Raw genomic sequence first — 22,705 nt, 5'->3', positions numbered from 1 at the left:
TCAAATCGCGCTGCAGCGCCGACAGAGACGCGGTCTGTTTGTCCGAGCTGGGCTGTGCTTTTTAAACTCTACTCTCACCCGTATGGTGCTTTTATATTTTACCTCGTTCTAGGTTCGTCTTGGCTTTTTAAAAAGAACGTACCCCTCTAAGTAATCTGTATGAGCCGAGGTCATGCAGAGCGAGGTGTGCTGTACAGTACTGCCATCACATCTGTCCCGGGACAGTGCGGCATATTGAGCACTAGATCACTGAATGAGCTCTAGCGTGTTGTACAGTTAAAACCCGAGTGCAGAACACGCCACTGAACAGGGGGTTACTACTAATCAAGTGCTTCCCAAAACTAGATCTAGTTCTCAGTTTGCCCCTGAGCACAGGTCCCTCAGTTCCACAGCAAATCATGTCAACCCCCTGCATTGTTAAATACAGCCAGACTCGTCCTCGATCTGCACCCAGTACCCCCAGCAATGAGCCACAACTTTACAGTCAAGCAATGTTTATTCATGAACAGGAGATGATGAATAACAAACAGAATAAAACATACAATTTATTTTTGGAATTGCATACATTTGATCATAATCAAGCACAGCCAGTTCAAGGCTGTCATTTCAAGTGACAGTAAAGACTGGGAACCATGTGGGTGAAGCTGCCTTTGAGACAATAACTGCCTGCAGTCTGGACACAGTCAGCTCAGTATTCTTAGCATCCTCCTCTCTGCAGCTACCAAGTTGTCTATTCTTGTGGTTTTGATTTTCTTCAGCCTGTAAAATGCTGCTCAGGAGGATTTAAATGTGGAGACTGGCCTGGCCAGTACAAGACTGTCCACTGTTTCCTCCTGCTGACCTCCTGACTGAGCTGTTCCTGCAGAAGACAGTGAGGTGTAGCTGACAAGTCCAGGAACAAGTTCAGTGTTTTGGTTTTACATCTTAAATGATTGAGGATATTAGTATTGATACAGAAACAAGTATATAAGATGGAGTTCTGGACAAGTACAGAATATGGTTGATGAATTGTACATGTCAGACTTCCACATTAATGCAGATTACTTCAGTGCTGCAACTGTAGTGAAGGAGTGTCAGTGTGATGTCAGGGTGTGGGGATCTAAGCCAACTCACCCTGTAAATCAGATTCTCCTCAATTTGGAAATCTGAATCTCAGCTCTCTGGGAGTGTGGATGAACACCAGGAGGCAGCAGGAATAGTGGTGAATTAATCCTCATCATGTCATATGGTCTGACTTATTGAGACGCATTCATGTTACGTGTATTTCATAGCATAAACCAGTAAATGAGCTCACTGTACTCAGTATCGTCAATGAAGATGAGGTAGCGCCTGTTCTTGAGATGCTTTTATTTTGTATCATGCTAAAGCAGTGACTTTGAGTTGGATTGAGACCTGCAGACACACTTGACCAGTTTCGGTTTTCTCCTGATGAGCTCTTTGGTTGCACTGACTGGATGCTTTGGGTCATTGTCATGCTGCATGGTGCAGCACTGTCCAATAAGTATGGAAGCCTTTTCTGCTTCATCAGAGACCCTGTTTCTGTAAACTTCAGAAATCATTCTGCTGCTGCCATCATTAACTACATCCTCAATGAAGAGGAGTGACCCAGTCTGAGACATTCAAGCCTCCCCAGGCCATGACATTACCTCCACCAGGCTTCAGCATGCGCTCAGAGGACAGAGATGACAGGTTCAAGTGTGGAGAAAGAAAGGAGCTGCAGATGCTCCAGTGAACAGCACCTCCTGTGAGAGTCATGGCCTGGCCTGGGGAGATCATGAGGAGACTCCTGCACCTGTCTGTCTCCCTCAGCACTAGTGTACTGGGTCACTGAAGCTCAAACCTGAAGGCTGTGGACTCAGAGCTGAGAGCTCCAGGAACACCTCAATGTCCTCTGCGCTCCCCCTGAACTCAGATGCTGATCACATGTACAGGAGTAGGATTAGAGGTGGTGTTAGTTAGGGACCATACATGTCATCTACATCTCAGCTCAGAGGACACACCTCAAATATTCAGGTGTTGAAGCTTTGAGTTAGTTTATAATGCAACCAAGGAGGTCATCAGGAGAAACACCTTTACTTATTGGTCTAATGCCTGGATTTCAACCCTATTGAGCAGAAGGAAAAGCAATTGAAGTATGATCACCTGAAGACTAAATAAGAACTTGGTGGCAACAGCAAAGCATCTCAGATGATTACAGAGGGCAGTGAGCTCAATGGGTCTCAGACCTCATGCAGTTACTGTCTCAGAGGGATATACAAGCACATACTCTTCTACACTCTGAAATGTTTTTAAAGTGAATGTGTCCCAGTAACATCAAAATAGAAAGTTGAACATTTTTTATACTAATATGATCAAATGTATGCAGAGAATTACCACAGAATAAAACCAGGATAATATTTGTTCTGATCACAAGAACAAATTGCTTGACTGTAAAGTTGACTCATTGCAGTACTGATGGAGGACACTGTACCTTTCCAATGAAAACCTGCATTTTCAAGTGTCCCACAGTATCAATGCACCTTGCCAGGAGGGGCTGATTGACAGGGCCAGTGACATGAATTAATGTGCTTTGTTCATATTCTGTGCTGTTAGAATTCTTCCACTGAACCATGAAAAAGATCTGAGTGTCTTTGGGTGGGAGTGCAGCTGAGGCTGTTGGTGAAAGGAGATTGTTCAGCTGTAGGAAAAACCTGCCTGTTTGAATGTGCTCAGAGTGGAGAGGAGTGTCAGTGTGGGAGCTGCAGAGGAACAAGTAGGGGAGAATTCCACACTGAGAAGAACATTTATTCTGGCTCTGGAGTTTTCTTCATGTGTGAGACAACAGCTACAATTGTCCTTAACACTGTCACTGCAGGGTCCTGATATCTGAATCATGTTCACATACTAACTGCAGGATTCAGTCTCACTCCACATCATCAGAAACCATGTCCTTCCCCTGCGACAGTCGAGTTCACCCCAACACGAGCGAGGAGAGCTGCTGTGTGGTTTGGATGCTGTCAGAAAGCAGGCAAAGGGTAGGAACCATTAACATCTCATCACAGGACAGTGTATAAACCAGAGAAACTAAAGTGGTTTAGTAATGAGTGCTGAGAATGAGGTTTATTAACCGTTTGGGTAGTATGTGGTGAGGTAATGGGTTGAGCACAGGTGTAGAAGCGATTGCTTTCAGTCTCAGAGCCTCTTCAGACTCCTGTTGTCTCAAGGTGTCCTGTTTCTCTGCAGCCTGATGGCCTCCTGACACCCAGATAACTCCACAGCCAGAACCATTTTCTTGTTTCCTTTCCAGAGTGGAGTCGACACCTGCTTGTTCCTTATTTGTGTTCCCTGTGAGCAGTGTTGCCTTGAGGTGAATAAAGAGCAGGAGTGGGCAGTGTAGTGTCAGTGTGGGAGCCCGTCCTGTCTCAGGGTATTTTAGTATGAAGGTGGGACCTTGATACTGGAATCAGAGCTACTTGTAGCCTCTCCCGTCCACTGCATTACAGTGTAGCTGCACCCAGTGCTGTGGAATTGATAATTAGCAGGATCAGCACTAATTAAGCAGCTGGTTGAGTCAGATTACTGCAGTGGAGTGCGCTGGAAGGGCTGCAAGCTGAGTAGCTCCGACTAAAACCTATTTTTAACCTCAGATGAGATTTATTTTGTTTAACTGTCCCTGTTAGGGGATTTTTGGTCTCTCGTGTCCCTGTTTGAAAACTCGCTGTTTAGCAGCAGAGACGAGCAGCTCCGGGATCCGCCGCCCCTATTGGCCGAGTCTGAATGAGAAGGCAGGTGCGGTCAGTCTGCAATTAGACTTCAATCCGCGGCTGTTTAGCGGTTCCGACGCCCGAGTCGCTTCTCTGCCTTTAAATAGCGAGTTTGCAAACAAAGAAAGTTTCTCAAATTCACCGTTTAGCCGGAGCGGGATCCTGGGCGACGGCTGTCGGCTTTTCTCGGTCCGGGTGGAAATCATAAAATGAGGCTTGAAAAGTAAATGAATTTCGAAACTTACTTTTGGGGGAGCTGCCGGACGGGCTGTAGGACTTGTGGCTTCGACTCTGCGGAGAAACGTGGTATTAAAATCGTGCTTCAGCTTCTTTAAACTGCTTGTTGTATGTTGTGTTTTTACCTGCACAATACGCTTTTTCTCGTTTGTATTCCAGTCTTCTGCAGGATCCTGGCGCGGCTCTGGGCTTTAAACGGCGGCTGTCGGGTCCTTCTCGGCGTGGAGACCTGAGCGCAGACCCACCCGTGTACCGAGTGACCGGAGCTCCGCGGCGGATTCACAGGCGAGTCCGAGTCTCTTCTTCCTAGAGGCCGAGAGAGACCCGGTCAGGAAAGCGCAGCTTCAGGGCTCGTTTAGGACCGAAAACCACTTTCACAGGGGCTTCGTCTCTTACCGGTATCGACTCACTGTGCAGCTGCAGGTCCGGCTGGGTTTTCTTTCTCCGGAGCCGGTTTGCATGAAGACGCGCCGACCGCACCGTTTAGCTTGAACTGGGGGAAACTGGTAACTCGAGTTACCGGTAACTGACCGCAGGAAACTGGGGCCAAGCCGTGTGAGACCCGGTGTGAAAACCGAAACCCCCGGTGTGAGGAGAGAGAGAGAAACCGCTTACCTTGCTCTCGAAACGCCGGCTGTCCTGTTGTAAAGGTTAAAGCGAGAGAGTTAAAAACATTTAAAATGCATTTCTCGTAGAAAACGTTGTTGCTTTTGTCAAAACCTGTAAGAAAAATTTAATGCATGTTTTTTTTTTCTTCCCGGCAGCCGAGCAAAGCGCCTGTACCGGGAGAGCAGCGGGGTACCAGCCGCCTCTCTCCCAGCCAGCGAGCCGCCGGAGTCCCCCCGCCTCCCCTCCCTCTGGCCGGGACCCCAGCCTGCACAGGTCTGGAGCACAGACCCGCCCCTATTTATAACGTGAACCCCCTGATGAGCGCGAAAAGGACGACAAAGGTAGCAAAATTAGAGACACCGGGGACCGAGATGGAAATGTGTGGATACCTGCTTAATAACACTGCTGTATAGTGCAATTGTTTTATGCTTTATCCCCTTATTTGCTGTAATAAACTGCTGTGAGTGTTAATTGGTTAATTGATTATTCTGGGGTCTGGGGTGTGGGAGGGTGGGGTACAGGGGTGTGGAGAACCGTGAATCGGGTCCCCCTGTGAGCAGCCACACCAAGCGGCTCGCAGTGCTTCAGCCTCCGGGCACCGGGCAGTCGCGGTCGGGGAGTCGGGAGCCGCTGGCCTGCGGCCTAGACTGCAGCCTCCATCCCCGGCCTCGATTACAGCCCCGCCGCCCGAGGACACTCGCAGCCCCGTAGGTGAAGGATGACGCTGCGCGCTGCTGAGGGAACGCGTCCCGTCACCATGGTGACTGAGACAGGGGGTGTGGCTGTGCTGAAGGGTGGTGTTCAGTGTTAATAGTGTCCAATCAGCGTGTGGAAGAGGTGGGTGTAAGAGCAGCCAATCAGAAGAGCGCAAGTTCAGCTCGAGAGAAAAATATCAGCCGAGCCAGGCGGGTCTCGAACCCGGGGCTCCGGGGCGGAGATGTGGAGGAGTCGGGGTTTAGCCGAGTGAGCTATACTTCCTGCCAAATTTGGAGTAACTCCGCGGTCATACTTATCTGGCAAAATTTCGGTTAACGAAAAAAATCGAAAAAATAAAAGCTATCCCTCCTCTTCTTGCAATTCTAAAAGTAGCATCTCTGCTCATCTGCTGTGTTTCGGGTTTTACAAAAGATTTTCTTTCGGGGATTGAACCCAGGTCTGCACTGACCACACATTAGTCTGGGGATTTGAACCCGGACTCTCACCGCCCGCAGACCAGCGCGCTACACGACGAGCTACAGCGCCACGCTGAAAAGTCAGTGCCGCCAAATATAAAAGCTTTAAAACTGCGATTCACCACCCGGCCGAGAGTAGGACCCCCTTCTGTAATAAAGACAGAGCAGAGAACACAGCTGGACTGCAGGAGCGACTGCACAACTGCAGCTCAGATGAAGTGAATTCATGATGTTTGTGAAGATTGAGGATGGTTGGAGCTGCGCTCAATCCTGCAGTGATCTGGAGCTGCTGTGATCCTGAACAGTATTCAGAGGGGCTGTCAGTTCTGCAAAATTCACAGCACCCTGCTTCACTGTGAAAGGTGTTGCACTGAGTCAGTGAGACTCCATCTGTTTGTATTGAGCAGCTCTGAGTTTGACAGTATGATGGAATTAGACTTCAATTCTAAATGTGGACAATCAGGCTTCACCTTTCCACTGTTCTCCATGAGAATCTCACCCCTCACAAGGCACAGAGCTCATATCAGAAGTTCCCCTGAAATTCTTCAATATGATCAGTAGCAGAGAGCTCTCACATCAACATGAAGACCACAGTTTCCTCCACAGACACTGGAAATAAAACCCAAGAGCATGGAAGAGGTGTTCACAACCTGGTGTTTAATTAAAGAACAAAAATATAAAAACAAGTGACTAAAAGTTTGCTCAGGAGTGTTTTATTATGTTAAAACAGTACATTAGTGTAGTGAATTATCAGAATGAAGGAGTGAAGGAACAGTCAGCTGATATCGGTGTCCATTCCTGAGGCTGGTACAGATTCTCCAGAGGCCGTCCCTGAGAAAATACCCACAGCAGTGTAGGAGCAGCTCAGACAGAGGGATCAAAGAGCACAGCACAGTTTACTACAACAGAGATCATCTCCTTTCAACACAACAACTGACAACACTATTCCACATCACGATGGCAATTACAAGATTGAACTGAGAGAGACAATACAAACATAACACACAGCAAACTGAAGAGATCCAGCAGAGACAAGTTTAAGTGTAAGATCTGTACAGGGATATATAAAGCAATATATGTATATTTAACAGATATTCAAAACATTGTCTATGTCTATAAATATTCAATAACATTGCTGGAAAATTTAACATTTAAATGTTTAGGGAATTATTTCTAAATAAAGATTAAATCAGAATCTGTATTCTCTCTTTATCTATTCTAGTGCTGAGAACAATCAATATTATAATGTAATAACTAAATCAACAAACACAAATCAACAGGTAATCTCTGTCTGTCTTCTAGATCTCTCATGGACACAGTATAGAGCTACAGAGGAGAGAGACTGGAGCTAAACCAGCTGGTTACTGGTTAAACTGGACCAAACAAACACCTTTTCCCAGCTCTTCAGCAGCTGCTGATCAAAAACACCTGGATCATCTGCAGCCACACTGACCCCTCCAGGACCAGGACTGGACAGCCCTGCTGCAGACACACACTGACCCCTCCAGGACTGGACACCTCTTACTTACTTTATTGTCCCAGAGGGGAAAGTGTTTTTGCAGACAGGTAAAAGACACAACACAATCCACACCATATTTAACACAACAAGAGCCCATTCATAAAATGTACGATGAGAACAAATAAATAAAGTAAAATCCTTTATTTTGCCTACCTCCTTCCTCAGGGCTGTGGAGTGGACAGTGGACTGTCCAGCTGGACCTCATGATCCTCACAGCTCAGGGACTCAGCCTTTGGAAAGGTCTGAGCTTCAGTCTTGTTTCTCCAGTAACAGTTAGAAGACGCGCTCTGACACACGAGGGTCTCACCATCATCGTCTTCTTCATCATCAAATTCATCTGCACGAAGGTTCACGATCACTGAGGCTCAATGTGTCTTAAGCAGAAATAAAGTTTCCACAGGAACTCGTGTAACGTAGCGTCGTGATTTCATGTTCAGACGAACAAAATACGAGACAAACAACAAAAGATTACAGCTACAGTATAAAAGGACGCCTCAGATTTTTAACAAAGAAAGGTGGCACCGATTAAATGTTACTTCTTGCTAAATAATAACTCCTTCCTGTTTCTTAGACGCAGAGGCCCAACAATACATTTAAAATTCCCGCCCCTCTACTGAATCTAGGAGTTTATTGGGCAACTGTACCGAGTCTCGTCTATAATTGGGAACACTTACTGTCAATCAGCAGTAACTCCCACTGACCAATCGCGACATCGCTCGGCTCAATCCAGGGATCTGATTGGCTGTGGATCTTCTTATTCATAAACAGAAAGTACAGGCCCCAGTCACATGATTCGGGTGTTTAATACACACCAGACCCTCACTACTGCACGGTAAACCAGCCCTCCATAGACTCGTGTATCACCACCGCCGCCTGGCGGACAGTTATCGGAATCGACACCCCCTGCTGTAGCCTGATCAATAGGCTTCATTTTATTTCGAATTCATTGACACTGCGGGCTTTCTTACGTTTTCACTTTAACATTCAAAGACATCTCCGAAGTCCACATATTCAAACGTAAATTGTATTTTTGAAGGACGAGTCACAATAATGACAGTTTTGACTCCTAAACACGTTAATAACATGCTTTACAATATAATTTAGTATTATACTCGTCAAACATTTTTTACAGGACTCCGAAACATAACCTATATCTAGTAGCCTTGAAAAATAATCTAGGATACACATTTTAATGTTAAAGGATTAAGTGAACAATCAGTTCAATATACAAGAAAAAAAAAACAACGTTCAGCTCACACCTGAAGAAGGCTCGACAGCCGAAACGCTGTGTTTTCTTTCTTCTCTTTTCAGCAGGGAATAAACCTATTACTTGTTCCTTTGCAGCCTACGCATGCTGACACGGCTACTCACCTGAACTACTTCAATCACTTCAAATGTCGACATTTAAAGTTGCAGTAACACTGTGAAAAGCGATGTCAGAAGGTGCCATTTCACAGTGTGGCCGCCAGGCGGAGACACTGCTACACGTGTCTATGGAGGCTGCTTTAATGAAGCCCTTTTCAGTTTCCAGCTGTGCTCCACTGACCGCGATGTCATCTGTATCCAGTCCAACTCCTGGCCCTGAGCCTCAGAGACACAACAGACACCAGCTCCAGGCCAAGAGTCTCAGACTGACACTCTCACCAGCTCAGAATGAAACTCAGCGGGATGTTGTGCAGAAGGTGCCTGAACACTTGTCTCTCTCAATGATCTTCCTGAACACGTCTTTTCATCAGGCTAACAGGCTCAGTGCAGTGTGCTGACTGAAATCATGTTCTCATCACAAATGTTTTACTCGAGGGTCAGTTTTTCAGATTCTGTGTACGACTCTTTGAGGAGGCCATTTTGAGAAAGAGCAAGAATGTAGACAACTCCTCCATCTGACTCTTCCTCATTCAATACCCTTCCTTCTGTCTCTGTGCGGAGAGGCAGTCCAGCGTGACGAGAAAGAGTCATTTTAAAGACGTTGAGTCAGTGAGACACCATGGCTGAAGATGTGACCTACGCTGAAATCAAATTCACTAACATACCAGGATAGTGGAGCTATTCCAGCACAGCCAGAATCCCTCCACATTAAGTACAGACCCCCCACAGCTGCCTCCTACACTGGAACACTGTCATACTGTTTGCTGCACTATAATACTGTCTGTTTCTATACTGGAACACTGTGAGACTGTCTGGCTGCTTCACTGTAACAATGTGATACTGTCTGCTGTACTGTAGCAGTGTGATACTGTCTGTCTGTTACGCTGTAACACGGTGATACTGTCTGACAACTGCACTGTAACACTGATACTGTCTGTCTGCTGCACTGGAACACTGTGATACTTTCTATTTGCTTCACTGGAGTACCATGATACTGTCTGCTTTACTTGAACAGTTTGAAATAGTCTGTCTGCTGCACTGGAGTACCGTGATACTGTCTGCTGTACTGTAACATTGTGATACTTTCTTTCTGCTGCACTCGAACACTGTGATACCGTCTGTCTGCTGCACTGTAACACTGTGAAACTTTCTGTCTGCTGCCCTGGAACACTGGGATACTGTCTGCTGCACTGGAGCACTGTGATACTGTCTTTCTGTTGCACTGGTAAAATGTGATATTGTCTGTCTGCTGCACTGTAACACTGTGATTCTGTCTGTCTGCTACACTGGAGTACACCTCACACAGCTCACGCTGTAAGAAGGCTCCTCGGCCGAAACGTTGTGTTTCTCTCTTCTCTTTTCAGCAGGGAATAAGCCTATTACTTGTTCCTTTGCAGCCTACGCATGCTGACACAGCTACTCACCTGAACTACTTCAATCAGTTCAAATGTCGACATTTAAAGTTTCAGTAACACTGTGAAAAGCGATGTCAGAAGGTGACATTTCACAGTGTGGCCGACACTGCTACACGTGTCTATGGAGGCTGTTTTAATGAAGCCCTTTTCAGTTTCCAGCTGTGCTCCACTGACCGCGATGTCATCTGTATCCAGTCCAGCTCCTGGCCCTGATACTCAGTGACACAACAGACACCAGCTCCAGGTCAAGAGTCTCAGACTGACACCCTCACCAGCTCTGAATGAGCCTCAGTGGGATGTTGTGCTGAAGGTGCCTGAACACTTCTCTCTCTCTCTCTCTCTCTGATCTTCCTGAACACGTTTTCATAAAGCTAACAGGTTCAGTGCAGTGTGCTGACTGAAATCATGTTCTCAACACAAATTTTTTACTCTAGTGTCAGTTTGTCAGTTTTTGTGTTCTTCTCTTTGTCTTCAGATCAGTTTTATTTCTTCCTCCATCACCTGCTGGTTCTGACACACTGGCTCTGTGGTTGAAATGAACTTGTTTTCCACAGCAGTTTGCCTGCAGATCTTTCAGCCACTATTCTGTTGACTGTGCTTCTCTGCCACAGTTCAGAACAGTTTGTCTGAATTATTTCACACAGTCCTGGAGAAATCTGTCCCTGCCTGTCACACGTGTGTCTATTGATCTGTTTGGATCAGCGATCTGTCACTTTAAGGCTATGATTCGAAATCCCTGATCGGTTTTACAGATTGGGGATAAAAGCTGGAGGTTGTAAACTAACTCTCATTCTACAAGATTGCTGAAGGCTGTATTGATCCTTTCGTAATTGATCCTGTATTGATTACTGTGACTAAACCCCTCTGTACGTGTCAAACTCCCTGCATCTCATTCCAGCTGTAACAGATACAGCTCCTGTCTGAAACAGTCAGTAAGATCACTGTGTATCGACACCCTTGTCTGTCTTTGCCTGCTTGAGTCCCTGCAGATCTCCCTCTGTGAGAATGTGACAATATTCCTCCCGCAGTCCCTGTCTGTCAGGCTGCCCTGAGACAGGGCCGACCACAGTGTGGCGCCACTGCAGGCTTGCAGAACAGGACTCAGACTCTCCAGTGTCAAGAGCTGCACCTGTGGACACTGATTGTCTGAAGGGCTGATTGGACTGGGAGGATTTTCACATGGGATTGAGGTGTATAAAAGCTGTGTCAGAGGCTCAGGAAGGAATAGCAGTAGGATTCAGGATAAGTAGGTCATGGTAAGACATAGTATCTGCTTGTCTCATTAGACTTATGCTTTTGGTTTTTTACATGTTTCTTTTTTGTTAAAGTTTGTAAGTGTCTTTTATTGTCCTTTTGTTCTACAGGTATCTGCTTTTCCAGAGCCAGGATCTTCCCAGTATGATGGTGGCAGTGGGACAGTGCCTCTAGTGGTCTTGTGCAGTACTGCTTTGGAGAGGCTGCAGCCTGGAGCCCTGTGACTGGACAGCTAACCCACAGAGGCGCAGGAGAGAGCCAGCAGTGTGCTGGAGCTCGGCCTGTGTCTGCCAGGGAGGAGACGGGATCCCTGCAGGTGAGTGTGGAGGCTGTGGCCCAGTCACCCAGGGGTTCAGGTGGATGATCTCAGTCCTGCCCGGAGCAGGAGGGGCTGGACTGTCCCAGGTCAGGCTCAGTAGGGCATGAGGCCCCCAGCCCAGGGGAGAGGAAGGAGTCTGTTAGGAGCCCATGGTGTCTAGTGAAGTGGGGAGCTCAGACCCCAGTGTGTAGAAGCAGTGGTGGGGGGGGACTATCTCACCTTGTCCTATAGAAGATGTACAGTGATGCCCCAGTGTCCAGCCCAGCGCCGCAGGAGAAGACAGGACTGTCTGAGGCGTTGGGAGCTGCCAGCCTGATACAGATATCCCAAAAGCTTCTTCTGCCCAAGGAGCTCTTGACTATTTAAGGCATGTGGTGACTGTAATATGAGATACACGGTGTCATTGGTATTAAACTGAATGTGTTAACTTAACAATGTTAAGCTGCCCTAGGGTATTGCTGTCCATCAGTAGGTAATTAGCCTCTTGCAGGGCTAGTGTCTGCTCCTGGTTTTCCACTTCTCTTTCAAGCAGCAGCACTGGGGGAAGCTGTTACACTGGTCCAGTGTTGAGCTCATTCCCCAGATGAGGTGGGCTGGATGGAAAACCTGGACTGACACTCTGGCCTTGCAAGCTGCTTGGCTTGTAGCTGTGGTTCAACAAGAAGTAGTGACTTGTCCGTTGGATTCTTCGCAAAGGGGTTAAAAGGCTATGTCCCTTTCAATGTGCAAAAGAGTTTAAGAGATGACCAGCTGCAAAAACAACTACTGTAAAAAGCATCTGAACAGTACCCAGAAGATTAAAAATATAATATCCCTCTTGTGCCCAAGTCTCTCAAGCAACTTCCTTTTTGTGGCTGGTAATGTACAATTAATAAACTGTAAGGGCTGGAACAAAGCGTTGGTTGTCCTGCTGAAGTAGCATGACTGAGTTGAGCAAGGTGTTGGAGTAACAGCTCCTTCTTGCCTGAGAGAGCTCAGTCCTCACACCAGCCATCATGCCCACAGCCTCTCCCACTTCCCTGTTCTGAGAAACTCGAACAGTTTTTAATCTGCACTCTGCTTCAGAGGCAGAAGCCACTGAGCCTGTAGCCACAGAATAGCCACCTGCAGAAGCATTCCTCCACCCAGCTTCCCTGCACACAGGCTCAAAGCTTGTGTGGGGGTGGGGTTGCAGTGTGCTTTAGCATAGTAACTTTTTCTACAGTTCTGCAAAAAGTGAGAAAATGCACACTAAGACAGTTCAACATTGAAACCTTCACCAGTGTTGGTTAATTGTCTTATATCCAACATTTAATAAATTTCAGCAACTGAACTCAATGCATGTTTGCCCAGCCTTTCTCACAAACTGAAAAGAAACCTTTTGCCTTCTTTAACCGATCGATTGGTGTGAAAACAGCATTGGAGACCAGCTAAGGTCTTCATTCCAGACCTCGAACATGCAAGTCCTGTTCGAATGACTGAGAATACATGGGCGTAGAAAGATGAGTTGTGTGAGCAGGTGAAGAATAGTGGGGCACCCCATCCCTGATCCACAGCTGGGGTCTCCACCCCTAGTCCTGGACCCCTGCTCCATGAGGTTTGGTAGGTCACCCTTCACTCACCACATTCTAAAGCCTAAAGGAATAGTTCCACTGTGATCTCCCCCTCTCTGGGCCGTTACGATCTGATGTATAAGAGTTGCCTACAGCCAGAGCCAAGCCTTTCAAGACTTCATCTCAGTGTGTACCTGCCTCATTTTGTCCGTGGCTTTTGAAAGTAGACTTTTTTGGGGAGGGATTACCCCACTGTACTGTCTTGACAAGCATCAATCTCCCATTGCCAAGAGGGTGACCCCTTTGGCATAGGGGAGATGGAGCCCTTCTGAGACCTGTGGCAAAAATGAAAAGGCCCCCCTTGTGTTCACTCCCAGGAGCTGAGCACGGCATTAGCCTTTTTATTATCACAATACCACGTGTAATTTACATGACCGTATTTTCAGGGCAGCTTTAAAATCCCCATCCCGCCTCAAAGTGTCCAGGTCAAGCTGGCATGGAGTCCCGATTCCCATGATGGGAAAGTTGTATAAACGATCTATCATTATAAAGGGAAGAGGAGGTTATTGCTCAAACCGAGGCTCTTCCATGAGTCAGAACTGAGTCAGCCCTGGGCTTCTAGATCATCACTTTTTTAACCACAGGAACACTAACACTGTGGTCTCCCCCCTCTCTGGGCCGTTACGATCTGATGTATAAGAGTTGCCTACAGCCAGAGCCAAACCTTTCAAGACTTCAGCTCAGTGTGTGTGCCTGCCTCATTTTCCCATTGTCCGTGGCTTCTGAAAGCCAGGAGATCAATCACTGGACCTGCTTTGACAAACCAATTTGTAACAGGAGAAGCAGCTTTCCGACAGAAATGAGCCGTTGGATTCCAGACGTAATGGAAGTGACAGTGTAAAAGAACCAAACTATTGTCTATAATCTTGAGACATCTTTGGGGGAATGTTCTCAGAGACACTGACAAAGCCAACCCAGTAGACGTCTTCATTATCAATAGTGCGACCTGAAGCGGGGCACACCAAACTATTTTAATCCCATTTAAAACAGAGAGCAGGGGGACACTGCTTTACACAAAGGGTGGTGGGAGTGTGGAACAAGCAGCCCAGTCTTGTTTCTGAGGTTGAACCCTGGCTTCTTTCAAGAAATCTGGTTGACTGTTAGTGCCTCAAAAAATGCATTATGATCAATGCACTTTATGCACTAGCAGAAGTATTAGTGTCTTCTTGTGCCATGAAAAAACCTGAAAGTACCCTTTGTGCAATGCATGGCTTATCCAGAAGATGGCAGGAGAGAGACAGTTTAGCTTAAAAACTGACAAACTACAATAGGACATCAGAATCTGAAGCATTTAATCTAATCCTCACTTGCAAGAGTACAGCAAAATATGACAAAATAAACTAAAAGCACCCCTGCCCAAACATTCTAACAATACTTTTAAATGCAAATAATACGAAAGATATCCAACTGTCCAATCCCTACTGATCGAATTAAGATCATACCAAGTGTGAGTAACTAGTTAAATTGTACATAGAATAAGCAAAAGAAACAATTTACAAAAATTACTTTTTTTTGTTAGCTTTGGTTTGTCTGCTATTCCCATAGTAAAACTAACATGAACCTGTGACATTTCTTCATTCTCATCAGAGGAACAGGTCCTCCTGGTCATGTTATCTTAACGGCACATCCACTGATCCGTCCATTGTCTAAACTCTTATCCAGTTCAGGGTCGTGGGGGAGACAGAGCCGATCCCAGCAAGCAATGGGGCACAAGGCAGGATACACCCTGGACAGGACACCAGTCCATCACAGCGCGCATACAGACCGACACAAACAAACACACACACACGGCAGGGTCAATTTTCCTAGAACCCAATCAATCTAGCCATATGTCTTTGGAGTTTGGGAGGACTCGAAACCCCAAATCGTCATGTCTGTGCACCCGTTTTATGCTGCAATCATAAAAGAAAGAAATCAGAAAGCGATCTGCACGTGGACCAAAGCGCAGGACAGTTTTACCCCCACTCCCTCCGGCTGCCATCAGACTCTCTTTCCAGACTGGTTCTAGCCCGTTACCAGTAACCCTTTATATAACACCCAGACGTGAGAATGTGTTATGACACTGTCCTGCACTGTTGTCTTCACTTGTCTCCCCCTCCCCCCCCCCCCACCACCCCTGTATTTCAGAAAAAACTGCTTATTTGCACACTACTTACACTACTGTAAATACCCATGTATTCATTTATTTATTTATCTACTCTTTACATTGTTTTATTTATGCTGACATTATGCGGACTGTTTCTAGTGTATTGCGCACCTCGGACCAGGATAAACTATATTTCGTTCTCTCTTGTAGATCTGCATAAGTGCAGAATGACAAAGTGAACTGAGCTGTGAACACTAACCCATCACCCCTAATCATCCCCTACTGTGAGCCTATTTACAATTCAGAGGTGCTTTGGTGGCCTCTAGTGGCCAGTCGGGCGCTACTACAGTCCCGTCACAGGCTGGCCCTGCTGCGTCCAGGCACAATGGCCACTCTAAGGAGAAGGGGGCAAGGTGTTGGCCTCGCAGATCCACCGCATGGAACTTTGACACTCGACGTCGTTCCAGCTCTTCAGAGCATTTACGGTTGTGAAGGTGGCTGCACAGTTCTCGCTCCGGTTGAAATTGTCTGGTTGGCCGTCCATCCAGTACCTGCAAGAGTGGAGAATGCCCTTCAGCACAGCCAGCAAGTTTACAGGAGCTCACAGCCTGCAGCAACACCACAGCACACAGTAGTCATTATCCGTGCCTGTCGCTCCTCTGTTTCCAGATCTCTTCACAACGCGGCGTTATTGCACAAAGGGTTCAATCACCAAAAAGCCAGAAGAAATTCATTTTTAAAAGTCATCAGTTACAGTGATCTGTGCTGTGTGTAGAAATTACTATGTAAAGCCATATATATTGTCTCTTAAAAGCAATTTTGCACCTTCATCATATCAGTGTTAAAAAGCAATCTCTTAATTCCTAGGAAAAGTAACCGATTACTTTCTAAAACGAGCCCCTGACACAAGTGTACAGGTGACTTTATTGCTGAGCAATGTTAAAGAGATTTTTTTTTCTAAAAAGAAACACATTGAGCAGTAGTCTTTTCCCTCCTATTTCATTGTTGGACTCTTCTTGGCGTCTTTACTGTTGCTGCTTGTGCCGAGATTGAACGGTTGCTGCCTTCTCGATGAAGTCATTTTAAAAAGCAGGAGGCTTTTTTTTAGGCCAATGAGACCTCCGGGTTGAATACATGAAAATCAGTGACTCCTCACAGCTCTTACCCTCTGGTCAGTTGAGTGTCGTCCACCCAGAGCCAGATCCCTTCTCTTTTTGCATCGGTCAGTCCGATCCAGTACTGATCCCAGTAATTTCCTCCAGTGTGACTCCAGATAAATATCTAAACCCGAGACACACAACGACACCTTCAGTCTCTGTTGATGGGCGTGCCCCATGAAGCAGCCCCACACAGTGTCCAGCGTGAGGCGCTGTGGTGCCCAGTACTGTCCCCTCCTCCCTGACCCCGTTGGTTCCTACCTGTTCCAGGCTGCTGTTTATAATCACCAGGTCACCTCCTCGCTTTTGACAGTCAGAGCGACTGTTACTCCAGGTCTGCTGATTGTCAGAGATGTAGTAGTACTTGGAGTTGAACTGCAGCCAGTTTCGGGGACAGTCTGTGCAGACCCCTTCTGTGCGGAAGAGACAGTACAGTCTTGCAGCTCTTTACTGGTTCCAGCAACAAACAGGGCAAAAACTATCTATCCATCCATCCATCCATCTTCCAGCTGCTTTATCCAGCTCAGGGTCGGGGGGGGGGGGGGAGCCGGAGTCTATCCCAGCAAGCAACAGGCACAAGGCAGGGTACACCCTGGACAGGACGCCAGTCCATCACAGGGCACACACACTCACGCCAGGGCCAGTTTTTCCCAGAATTCAATTAACCCACCAGCATGTCTTTGGACTGAGGAGAATCAGATCCCCTTGAGGAAACCCATGTGAGCCCAGAGAGAACGTGCAAACTCCCCACATACAGTACCCCGGGAATTGAACCTAGGGCCCCAGCACCGCAAGATAGCGAAGCTAATCTCTGTGCCACCGTTAGACAATGTCTTTGGACCGAGGGACGAAACCCACATGAATATGGGGAGACCATGCAAACTCCACACAGACAGCACCCCAGGTCTGGAATTGAACCCCATGCACCAGTGCTGCCAGCTCCCAATAGAGCTGCCCACATGGAAAAATCAATACATAAAATACAAAAATCTACCCCATCCGTGCACAAGAGGCTCCATAAAGCAGTCAAGGCAGTATAATGATGGATGGATTTTGTGAAGACAGTTCTCAATCTCAGTTCTCCAATACAGATCAGGGACAGTACCTGATGTTCTGTTGCTGGCGACGGAGCAGAAGTAATCCAGCAGAGAGGTCTGCTCGCTCAGTTCCACGACCTGGTCCAGGAGCTTCTCCCTCTCTCTGTGCAGCTGCTCTCTGCAGGCAGTGAGGGAGCTGCACTTGATCTGAGACAGGCTCAGGCCGCTGGCTTTGCCCGGAGAGCTCTGAGACAAGCAGGCGGTTTTTGCCCTGCTACTGAGAATATCTGTGTGGAGAAGACAGGCAAACCTTACTGACCAGTCGATGTAGCTGTGTTTCCCAGCAGATAGAACCTTTCCAGTGATCTGATGCCATTCCTGTGTTTTTCCAAAGGCGTACCTTCCTGCCACCCCCCAAAAAACACGCCATCTCTGCATTCTGCCCTGAAAGTGCTTTAGCCCAGGTGTGAGCTACGGCGAATCGATCCCTGCTCTGGGTCGGGACCTTTCCTGACGGAGCCCCCCCCCAGGAATATCCACAATGCCCCTGGCTGGTGCCCCCAAGGCCTCCACGTGTGGGGGGGAAAAACGACAGCGGGAGGAAGGAGAGAAAGACAGACAGAAACTCCCGATCAATCCCGAGACATTTCTGGAACGCGTCTGCGGTTGTGCAGGAATGAGAAACCACTGAACGAATACTTAAAAGATCTGGGGAGTTTACGAAGGAGAAGAAAACGACCAAACTCTGCAGCTTGTTTGGTCTTTTGGGTGGATTCGGGTTGATTTCAGTTGGAAAGGCGGAAAACAGGCACGTTCATACATCCTGGATGCGAATAAAAAACACTTTACTCCAATGGGCTACAGCGAGCTCCCACTAGTTTTTAAATCGAGCCAGCAACAGCGAGCACCTGTGAATAGCGTTTGTTATCAAGAGCACCTTTATTGCTCTATAACCATTTCTACACATGGAATAAAATTCCCAACCCACATGCCCACAAAACACTTTTTACAAATTTACAACCCCCCCCCCGCCTTGTCTGGATGACTGTGTCAAGGAGCACAGGAAGTCCACCTAGAGGAAAATTTCCCAGTTCCGCTTCTGAAAAATCGGCCAGCTCTGCCGATTCGCTCTTCCCAGCATGCCCTCTGACCTCCCCCATGTCTGCCGGGAACATGCGTTGTGACATCGCCCAAGCGGTCACGGACAGCGCATCACTTCCTCTTCCTGCGACACAAGACTTCCTGCCCTGGGGGCGGCTACAGCCCCCTCGCGTTCGCCGCCAATGTTCGAAGCTTTTCCATCACAGGATCTCCTCCCATGACTCACCTGTTGCGGCCAGTCATTGGGGAATGACCGGCCCCCTGTGACGGACCTCAGCTGCCAATCCTGGCAGACGTATCTTAGGAAACCTGGACGTTTCCAGGTCTGTGCAGCGCCATGTTCTGTAATTCAGAACGAGGCAACGAAACTTCCAGTGAGGTGAAGCGCCCCTGTTACTCTGTAAACAAGCAGGCTTGTGAATCCCTCTCTTTTCATCCAGTAGAAATATTGCTCTCCTGTTTGGGACAGTTTTCCAGACAAATACTACTTCTTTGTGAACGCTGCCTGCAGATCACGCTGGAACATTTCTGCGGTGAAAGGTCTGCTGCACAACCTGCACTTATTCGCCCGTCCATCACAGTACATCAGTCATTACAGGGACTAGTGAGCAGGAAGGGCCACCTCACGTCACATTTCTCGCAAACTCTCGCTCTTGCCGGTGACGAGACCAGCGGTTTGTGACAACATGGCTGGCATACTGTACTTGCGCAAAGCTCATTATTTCGTGCTTAATTCAAAACGGGTGTAATTTTTCCATGCCATCAATGAACGTATTTTGTTACCGAGATGTAATAGCCGGTCTGAGAAATTGGGACGGCAGAACCCCTTTAAATAGGCTGGAAGGTGGGTGTGTCAGAGCAGCCTACCTGCACCCCCCCCTCACTCTCCCCTGTGTGCGGTCAGGGGGTTTGTCACAACCTTTTTTTTCTGTATTCAAGTCCCATACGCAGCTGCAAGTTAGAGGAGTTTTTGTCCAAAAACTTAGGTGTCTATTTCACTATGTGAAGAACACACTGATTTACACAGACATTCAAATCAAAGTATATTAACTCATAGGGACATATAATGCCCACTACCATTACAGTTTAGCAAGAATGTGGGCCGATAGTGTGTTATACTCACAGTAGACTAACAGGGCTATGATGCAGGCCACTAGTACAGCACACAGGAGCCCCAGACACACTGCAGTCCTTCTGTAAGAAGGGCTTGGCTCATCTTTCGCTGTGGACAAAAATCAGTGGAATTAGTCAGAACCACGTCCTCACACTACGGGCTACAGTGTAACGCACAGGTTAGGAGTCCTGAACCTGTAACTAGGGGGTTCCGGGTTCAAATCCTGGATGAGACACAGCCGTTGCGAGCTTGAGCAAGGTCTTTCACCTAAATTGCTCTAGTAAAACGGCTTCATAAGCGAGAGCAAATGTAAGTTGCTTTGGATTAGTGTCAGCAATTGAAATGAGTAAAATAAACTGATCACATTACCCCCCCCCCCCCCCCCCCGAATCTATTTTTTGCTTCCTGTTCCTTCTGATCTCCTATTTCTCTCTCTTATTTCTCAGTTCCGAAGTCCCTTGACAGCAGCAGGGTCTTCCTTGTTTTTCTAATTAGCCAATGAGTAATGATGGGCTTGATTGTTCTCTCATCCGGTGTTACAAACAGCCCTATGAGTCCTGCCAGGCTGTGGCCCACAGCAGGCAGTGGGGGGTAGGATTCTAACCCAGCAAGCGACAGGTGCAAGGCAGGATACACCCTGGACAGGACGCCAGTCCATCGCAGGGCACACACACACACTCACAGCAGGGCCAATATTCCCAGCACCAGTATGTGTTTTTACTATGGGAGGAAACCCAGCGAGGCCATGCAAGCTCCACGCAGACAGCACCCCAGGAAATGAACCCAGGGCCCCAGTGCTGCCAGGCAGCCAAGCTTTCCACAATGAAAGACAATGCGGACACTACATGGAAGTGCCCACGACACCAAAAAAAACGGGAGGCACGCCAGTCCCCTGGTTTCTTCCAAGAAACGGCTGGAGGAGATCCTTCAATCAGGACAGGAGGCACGGCTTCACACCGAGAGTGGTGGGAGAAGGGAACAAGCAGCCCGGCCACGTGGTTGAAGCCACTACCCTGGGTTTCTCTCAGTGAACGGCTATCATCACCATACTGCATGCGCCAATGACTCTTTTCGATGTTCAGGGCAGGGTTAAAATACCCACCCTGCCTCAAAGTGTCCCGGCCAAGAACTCATGATACCCATGATGGGCAATTCAGACCTGGGATCAATTAACTTAGTATGAAACAGCTACATTGGCCGAATGTCTCCTCTCATCCCCTCTGTTCTTAGTCTCCCCCCCCCCAGCTGATCGTCGCCAAGAAGTAAACTGTCCTTTGTCCTTACCTGTCCGCTTGGCTCCTCGATTCTTGATGGGGGCGGGGGTCACCGTGCTGTACATGTCCCCGTCTGAATACACCAGCCCAGTGTATAGGCTCTCCGATGCCGTCGACTGAACTCTGTTGTTCGCCCGACTCGCCATCCCCACAGACGGGCTGCTGCAGCAGTGGACACTGTCGGTCTCTGTGGAATGTGCTCATGCTGTCTCTCCGGGACGTGCGAGTGAAACAGGAAGTAGCTCTGTCAGGGAACAGGAAATTGGGCAAGGACTGGAGCACGGTGTCTAACCATCTCTGTCTCCGTCCCCAGTGCGTCTTTGATCATCTGCAGCCCCCTCCCCAGGAAAGTCTGTTACAAATCGGGCTAGGGAACATTGTGATATATCGCACTTCTGTTTTTTAGTCGTTGTTTTGGTTGGGTTTCGCCAACATTGCAACTGGTTTGGAAATCCATGGGTCTGTCACTCTGTTACATCATCATGGATGAGCTGGGGGACTGTGCTCGCACGCAAAAGACAGTTCAATTGTGCGTCAAGCGATCTCCACGTAGACAGCACCCCTGGGTGCGGAACTGCCCCCTGGGGGCCCCCCCAGCCCTGTGCGACAGCGGTGTGAACTACGGGCCCACCCTGTTGCCCTTTCCAGAAAGCATCGTGCTCCAGAACGCCGGGCTGGGATTACATTCGGTCCCCTCATCGCGGCACTCTCCCAGCTGTCTGGAAAATACCAGCGCTTGATTGGATTAAAAATCTCAAAACGCAAAGAGAGAGAGAGCGAGTCATGATGAAGCTCGGAAGGCCCGGAGGACGTCAAATCCGCACTTCTCCCACGTCTGTGTCGAGATGTCATGTTACCGGCTTACGTGTTTGAGTAATTCCTTTTCGCAGGATGACGTGATCAGCGGCCGTCCTTACCGGGTATCTCCCCGCGGCTCCGGACCTCTTCCACCTGCCCGACGGACACCCAAAGGGCAGAGCTCCCGTCATCCCGGGAATGCCACGGAAATCCCAGCCTGCCTGAGGGCCTCCCTCTGTCCCGTGACTGCGAGATCAGTCACACTCGTCCACCGCCACAGGCCTCGGACAGAGCCGCCTTTCCCTTCCTCCCCAACTCAGGAGGGCAGCTAGATCACCCTGCAGCCCCACTGGAGCTCAGCAGGTGTGAGCCTGGTCAGTACCTGGAGGGGAGACTCCTGGGAAAGCTAAGGCTGCTGCTGGAAGAGGTGTTAGTGGGGCCAATAGGGGGCGCTCACCCTGCAGTCTGTGTGGGTCCTTATGCCCCATTATAGTGACGGGGACACTACATTGTAAAATAGGTGCCGTCCTTCAGATGAGATGTAAAACTGAGGTCCTGACTCTTGTGGTCATTAAAAATCCCAGGATGTTTCTCGACAAGAGTAGGGGTGTTACCCCAGTGTCCTGGCCAAATTTCCCCCTGGCTTTTACCAATCATGGCCTCCTGATAATCCCCATCTCTGAACTGGCTTCATCACTCTGCTCTCCTCCCCACTGAGAGCTGGTGTGTGGGGAGAGTGCTGGCGCATCATCCAGGTGGGGCTGCACACTGGGGGTGGTGGAGGGGATCCCCATGACCTGTAAAGAGCTTTGAGTGGAGTGACCAGAAAAGCGCTATATAAGTGTAAGGAGTTATTATTAACTCATCCCCATGATGACGGTACACCCCCGGGGAGCTCCAGCACAAGGGAGCC

General features: G+C 48.1%; 1 protein-coding gene across 2 annotated transcripts; it reads right to left on the bottom strand.

Moving 5' to 3' along the window:
- Window positions 1-14,501: 14,501 nt before the first annotated feature.
- LOC148816494 (C-type lectin domain family 4 member E-like) lies at window positions 14,502-21,224 on the bottom strand. 2 transcript variants are annotated; one of them, XM_088939368.1, is made up of 6 exons: window positions 21,005-21,224; window positions 19,730-19,828; window positions 17,574-17,792; window positions 16,730-16,881; window positions 16,477-16,592; window positions 14,502-15,862 (listed from the first exon to the last, which is right to left on the bottom strand). In XM_088939368.1, the coding sequence occupies exons 1-6, from the start codon at window positions 21,138-21,140 to the stop codon at window positions 15,706-15,708; spliced, it is 879 nt and encodes a 292-aa protein (XP_088795494.1). In that variant the 5' UTR covers window positions 21,141-21,224; the 3' UTR covers window positions 14,502-15,705. The 2 variants fall into 2 exon arrangements, with proteins under 2 accessions (XP_088795494.1, XP_088795495.1); XM_088939369.1 differs by having other exon boundaries at window positions 16,730-16,878.
- Between the last annotated feature and the right edge of the window lie 1,481 nt (window positions 21,225-22,705).

This window comes from Atractosteus spatula, chromosome 22, assembly GCF_055471065.1.
Source record: "Atractosteus spatula isolate fAtrSpa1 chromosome 22, fAtrSpa1.hap1, whole genome shotgun sequence".
NCBI classification, from domain to species: Eukaryota; Metazoa; Chordata; class Actinopteri; order Semionotiformes; family Lepisosteidae; genus Atractosteus; species Atractosteus spatula.
This window is presented reverse-complemented; position numbering and strand designations above follow the sequence as displayed.

What these genes read in the sequence shown, in the direction of transcription:
- LOC148816494 (XM_088939368.1), bottom strand. Translation starts at nt 21,140, where the DNA reads ATGGCGAGTCGGGCGAACAACAGAGTTCAGTCGACGGCATCGGAGAGC. An exon ending in CATAGCCCTGTTAGTCTACT is followed by an intron (nt 17,793 to 19,729) that starts GTGAGTATAACA and finishes TTCTCCACACAG; the next exon opens with ATATTCTCAGTAGCAGGGCA. An exon ending in GACACTCAACTGACCAGAGG is followed by an intron (nt 15,863 to 16,476) that starts GTAAGAGCTGTG and finishes CCACTCTTGCAG; the next exon opens with GTACTGGATGGACGGCCAAC.